This window comes from Hylobates moloch, unplaced genomic scaffold, assembly GCF_009828535.3.
Source record: "Hylobates moloch isolate HMO894 unplaced genomic scaffold, HMol_V3 SCAFFOLD_1501, whole genome shotgun sequence".
NCBI classification, from domain to species: domain Eukaryota; kingdom Metazoa; phylum Chordata; class Mammalia; order Primates; family Hylobatidae; genus Hylobates; species Hylobates moloch.
The window spans coordinates 1-6,200 of record NW_026653776.1 but is presented as its reverse complement, the minus strand read 5'-3'; the positions used below and the strand labels follow the sequence as shown (position 1 = coordinate 6,200).

The 6,200-nt window shown below is 58.5% G+C and overlaps 1 protein-coding gene across 1 annotated transcript in view; it reads left to right on the top strand.

Annotated features, from left to right (window-relative positions):
- The window catches only part of LOC116464745 (ATPase family AAA domain-containing protein 3C-like), a gene marked incomplete at its 3' end in the record, with an annotated part of 7,279 nt that extends 2,039 nt beyond the window's left edge, over window positions 1-5,240 (top strand). The window contains exons 4-8 of the mRNA XM_032148006.2: window positions 1,883-2,041; window positions 3,316-3,372; window positions 3,644-3,769; window positions 4,092-4,216; window positions 5,145-5,240. Coding sequence (XP_032003897.1) covers window positions 1,883-2,041; window positions 3,316-3,372; window positions 3,644-3,769; window positions 4,092-4,216; window positions 5,145-5,240 — 563 coding nt within the window. The remainder of the gene's footprint in view (window positions 1-1,882; window positions 2,042-3,315; window positions 3,373-3,643; window positions 3,770-4,091; window positions 4,217-5,144) is intronic.
- Window positions 5,241-6,200: the final 960 nt, after the last annotated feature.

Sequence of the window (6,200 nt, the reverse complement as noted above, 5' to 3'; positions counted from 1 at the left end):
TGTCCCCGGGTCCTGTCCCCGCGTCCTGTCCCCGGGTCCTGTCCCCGCGTCCTGTCCCCGGGTCCTGTCCCCACGTCCTGTCCCCCGGTCCTGTCCCCACATCCTGTCCCTGGGTCCTGTCCCCACGTCCTGTCCCCGGGTCTTGTCCCCGTGTCCTGTCCCTCCCAGCTCTGCACAGGCCCTGTAGCTCTCCCAGCACGGAAGAAGCCCAAACTGGACCTGCTGGTGGGGGCTGCTCCTCCCTCCTTGAGCTGGGAGAAGAAAACGCAGTTGCCAGTCTGGGCCACACGGTGAGACCCCATCTCTACACATGGCACGTGCGTGTAGTCCCGGCTACTCAGGAGGCAGAGGTAGGCGAATCACCTGAACCAGGAGGCAGAGGCTGCAGTGAGCTGAGATCCCGCCATTGCATTCCAGCCTTGGGACAGAGCAAGGCTCCTTCTCAAAAAAAAAAAAAAAAAAAAAAAAGAGAAAAAACACAAGGCAACCCTGACTCCATTTTGCAAAAACCGTCTTTATTCCTTATAAAATCCTGAGAGTTCGAAGTTCACAGAGTCCTCTCTTGTTTACAGCCTCACTCTTCTGTGCCCAGGCTCCGGCCTGCTGTGGTGGCGAACCACATCGCACATGGCTGCGTCCTCTGTCCCCCCCCACCCCCGCCCAGCACACAGTAGGTGCCTGGCACTCAGTGGGCACTTGCTCTGCCGTGGTGCCAGCGCCCAGTGCCGTGACTGCAGCGCCTGCCGGTAGCCTCGTCAGTGTGACGGTGAATGTCGCAGGTGGTGTTGCCACCGTGTTGGTGAGACGGTGTCACGTGAGGACATCAGGGAGCTGCTTAATGCACCCTTGACTTTTGTTTGTTTGTTTTTAGAGAGAGGGTCTCACTCTGTCGTCAGGCTGGAGTGCAGTGGCGCCACCTCGGCTCACTGCAACCTCCACTTCCCCAGTTCAAGCAATTCTTCTGCCTCAGCCTCCCAAGTGACTGGGATTACAGGCTCACGTCACCACACTCAGCTAATACAGGCCTGTGCCACCGGGCCCAGCTAATTTTTGTATTTTTAGTAGAGATGGGGTTTCACCATGTTGGCCAGGCTGGTCACGAACTTCTGACCTCAAGTGATCCACCTGTCTTGGCTTCCCAAAGTGCTGGGATTACACAGGTGAGCCACCGGACCTGGCCTAATTCATTTTTTGTTTTTGAGACAGACTTTTGCTCTTGTTGCATAGGCTGCAGTGTAATGGCACAGTTTCAGCTCACTGCAACCTTTGCCTTCCGGGTTCAAGAGATTCTCCTGCCTCAGCCTCCCAAGTAGCTGAGATTACAGGCATGTGCCATTGTGGCTGGCTAACTTTTTGTATTTTTGGTAGAGACGGGGTTTCTCCATGTGGGTTAGGCTGGTCTTCAACTCTCGACCTCAGGTGATCTGCCTGCCTTGGCCTCCCAAAGTGCTGGGATTACAGGCCTGAGCTACTGCTCCCAGCCGGCCTAATTGATTTTTAAAACAACTTAGAGATTTGGGGTTAGCCTTGTTTTCCAGGAATAAAGTACCATTTTTAGCGGCCAAGAACGTACCAGAGGGTGTGGCCCTGTAACGTATCCGGCTGGGTCTGCCCAGGGCCCTGCTCAGCGACCGGGGCTTTGTAGGGTTTATGCTGCCACTTGCAGAGAAAATGGCCCTGAGTGAGGGCGCTATGACTGCCCCACCTGCCTCCTGTAACCGCATGGCTGTGGGCTTCAGGGCCGGGAATTGGGGTTCTGTGGGGTCAGCACACAGCCCTGTGCTTCTCCCTCGGGCGGAGAGAGGGTGGGGGCAGCCCTGTGTGTCTCCCACTCTAGGAGGGAGGGTGGGGTTGGTGCACCAGTGCGGTGTCTCTGCTGCAGGTGGCAGGGCTGACACTGCTGGCTGTTGGGGTCTACTCAGCCAAGAAGGCCACGCTTGTCGCTGGCCGCTTCATCAAGGCTCGGCTGGGGAAGCCGCCCCTGGTGAGGGAGACGTCCCGCATCACGGTGCTGCAGGCGCTGCGGCACCCCATCCAGGTAGCGGCGCGGGCCTGGCCCTCCCTGAGTGCAGTTCCTGGCTGAGTCCCTTCTGCCCCACGAGCACAGCCCACGCACACCCTCCCGTCCCTTCCCTTTTCCCGGATAACGGGCACCCGCACGCTGCATCAAGCGTGGGTTTTCCTGTCCAGTGCTGTACCTTAGGGGTCTGCATCAGTGAGACCCTTACCCATCTGCCTCGGTCTCCCCTGCTCAGGGCTCTTGATGGGGCCTGGGAGCACATCAGGGTCCCTGCAAGTCCCAGGACTTGGGTATGTGGCCGTCTGTCGGGGAAGCTGCTGCAGGCCATGGTGTCTGGCGGCCTCCTTAGGGAACCGTGCTGCTTGCCAGCCCCCAAGGTGCCTGCTCTCCACACGGGGATGGTGGGGTCTCCACAGGTCACTCGGTGGGTGATTAAGAAAATAAAAGCTGGGGCCGGGCGCGGTGGCTCACGCCTGTAATCCTAGCACTTTGGGAGGCCAAGGCGGGTGGATCATGAGGTCAGGAGATCGAGACCATCCTGGCTAACAGGGTGAAACCCCCTCTCTACTAAAAAATACAAAAAATTAGCCGGGCGTGGTGGCGGGCGCCTGTAGTCTCAGCTACTCCAGAGGCTGAGGCAGGAGAATGGCATGAACCCGGGAGGCGGAGCTTGCAGTGAGCCGAGATCGCGCCATTGCACCCCAGCCTAGGGGACAGAGCAAGACTCTGTCTCAAAAAAAAAAAAAAGAAAAGAAAAGCTGGCCGGGCACGGTGGCTCACGCTTGTCATCCCAGCACCTTGGGAGGCCAAGGTGGGCGGATCACAAGGTCAGGAGATCAAGAGCATCCTGGCTAACACACAGTGAAACCCCGTCTCTACTAAAAAAAAATACAAAAAATTAGCTGGGCGTGGTGGTGGGCGCCTGTAGTCCCAGCTACTTGGGAAGCTGAGGCAGGAGAATGGTGTGAACCCAGGAGGCGGAGCTTGCAGTGAGCCGAGATCGCAGCACTGCACTCCAGCCTGGACGACAGAGACACCGTCTCAAAAAAACAAAACAAAACAAAAAAAAACAACAGAAAAAAGAGAAACCGATAAGGAACCGGAAAATGCCCCTAATCCCAGCAATAGCCGCCCGGTCTCCCAGCGGGGCGGGGTTCCGGCTCAGGGCTGGTCCTGGATGTGCTTCAGGGCAGCTCCGTTTCTGTGTGTTACAGAGCGTGTCTGTGCGTTGGTGGCTGTTCCGTGGCTGTGGCAGGTGCCCCAATGGCGCTTCCCCTTCCCCTCCCCCTCCGCAGGTCAGCCGGCGGCTCCTCAGTCGGCCCCAGGACGCGCTGGAGGGTGTTGTGCTCAGTGTAAGTCGGTGTGCCTGCGACCGGGGAGGCGCAGGGAGGGGACCCCGGAGCTGGGCCGGGCTGTGGCCCTTGCTGGCGCTCGTGGTGGCACCCAGGAACTTTTGGCTCCTGAGATGCGACTGCTCCGATGGTGCCGGGGATAGATAGGCTGCCCGTGAGCTGGGCGGCTTCCGGAGGAGCGAAGTCCACACCAGGGCATTCCCACAGCCCCTGCCCCCGAGGCTTCCGTGGGCACTGAATGTGTCCCCCAAGCCCACGTATTCCCCGGCAGCCCAGCCTGGAAGCGCGGGTGCGCGACATTGTCATAACAACAAGGAACATCAAGAAGAACCGGGGCCTGTACAGGAATGTCCTGACGTACGGCCCACCAGGCACCGGGAAGACGCTAATCGCCAAGGTGAGAGCGCCTGGCTGTGCAGGTGGGCCAGGGGCCCCTGGGGTCTCACCTGCCTGCAGGTGTCTGGGGGGCTCAGCCGCCTGGGGAATGGACCCCGCCTTAGGCCTTTGCTCACCCTCATGTAGGCTCAGGGTGCTGGTGTGGGCAGCAGCGCCTCCCATCTTCTAGGCAGGGGACGTCTCATGTCTGGCAGGCTGTGACTTCCAAGCAGGGATGTCAGGCAGGGATGCCGGGCAGAGCCTCCACACTCCAGGTGGAGTGTGCAGGCTTTGCAGAGGCAGACGTAAAATCTATTCTGTCTCCCCTCACTCTTCCTGTCCAGAAACTCGCCCTGCATTCAGGCATGGACTACGCCATCATGACAGGCGGGGACGTGGCCCCCATGGGGCGGGAAGGCGTGACCGTCATGCACAAGCTCTTTGACTGGGCCAATACCAGCCGGCGCGGGTGAGATGTCCCCACAGCTCACACCAGGCCCTTCGCTGCAGGCCAGCAGGCTGCCTTCTGGGAAGGGGGTCCAGGTGGCTTTCAGGGACCTTGTAGTCTTTCTGCAGCTCTATCCTTGTGGCCAGGCAGGAGGCCTGGCGGAGGGTCCCTCGGAGGGAAAGTCCCCTGAGTGTGGACCCTGGTGGACACAACGCCCCCAGCGTGCAGGGGGTGCCAGTGGGATACTTGGCTCAGGGCAGAAGGGAGGTGGGTGGGTGCAGGGGGAGAGGGGTCTTCACAGCTGTGGGGGAGGCTCCTCCACAGCCGCCCTCCCTCCAACACTCGTGCAGGTGGGCGTGGGCACCGGCTCCTTTTTGTAGAACCATTTGAAAGTTAGCTGAAGACAGCATGGCACGCACCCTTCAATAGGTCCCACAGTGACCCTGCGCAGGGCACGGCTCGGGCACCCTTCCAGCCTCGGCTGTCCTTGTTGGTACCACGATCCCCATGGCTGGCACCCTCCCCTCTGGCCTTTGACCTTTCACTTTAGAAGACCCTGCCTCTGGCGTGGACTCTGAGCGGCCACCAGTGCTGCACTTTGCTGTGTGGGGGTGAAGCCTGCGGGGCAGAGTCTGTCATCCCGTGTGTGGTTGGTTGGTGTGGGGGTGAAGCCTGCGGGGCGGAGTCTGTCCCCCGTGTGTGATTGGCTTCCCAGGGCCTTCTGAGGCCAGGCCATGGTCAGCTGCCCAGAGGCCAGGCTGATCGGCTTCTGTCGAGTCCAGGACTTAGGGCTCTGATGGGGCAGAGGCTGCATCCCGTGGGAATCTGCCCACTCGACCTGCACCCCATGGGGATCTGCCTGCTTGGCCTGCTCCCGCCACAGCCGGACGCTGCTGTGGGCCGCTCCTGGCGTCACTCTCGCCCCGCTTGGCCTCCCCCTCGTTCACAGCCTCCTGCTCTTCGTGGATGAAGCGGACGCCTTCCTTCGGAAGCGAGCCTCCGTGAGTGTCACTAAGCCTCTGTCTGGCCACAGTGCGGTGGTGGGGTGGGTGCGGCTGTCATCCTGGGCCGGGCCGCAGCCCACTGCTCAATTTCTTTTTCTCTAAGTTTTGTGTGAAAAACACAGCATTTTTGGCCGGGGGCGGAGGCTCACGCCGGTAATCCCAGCACTTTGGGAGGCTGAGGCAGGCGGATCACGAGGTCAGGAGATCGAGACCATCCTAACACAGTGAAATCCCGTCTCCACTAAAAATACAAAAAAAAATTAGCCAGGTGGGGTGGTGGGCGCCTGTAGTCCCAGCTAGTCAGGAGGCTGAGGCAGGAGAATGGCGTAAACCCGGGGGCAGAGCTTGCCATGAGCTGATATCATGCCACTGCGCTCCAGCCTGGGCAACAGGGCGAGACTCCGTCTCAAAAAAGCAAACAAACAAACAAACAAAACAAAAAAACAGCATTTTTTTAAGGTCAGCTTAAAGTTAAGGTTTGGATTTTGAGGGTTTTTTTGTTTTGTTTTGTTTTTGAGATGCTGTCTTGCTCTGTCGCCAGAGTGGAGTTCCATGGCATGATCTCGGCTCACTGCAACCTCCGCCTCCTGGTGCAAGCAATTCTCCTGCTTCATACTCCCAAGTAGCTAGGATTATAGGCACCAGCCACCACACCCAGCTAATTTTTGTATTTTTAGTAGAGATGCGGTTTCACCATGTTGGCCATGATGGTCTAGATCTCCTGACCTCGTAATGCACCCGCCTCAGCCTCTCAAAGTGCTGATATTACAGGTGTGAGCTACTGCATCTGGTCTATTTTTATTTTTATTATTTATTTGAGACAAAGTCTCGCTGTATCCCTTAAGCTGGTTTGCAGTGGCACAATCTTGGCTCGCTGCAACCTCCGCCTCCTGGGTTCAAGCTAGTCTCCTGCCTCAGCCCCTTGAGTAGCTGGGATTACAGGCGTTTGCCACCATACCCAGTTAAGTTTTTTGTATTTTTAGTAGAGACGGGGTTTCACC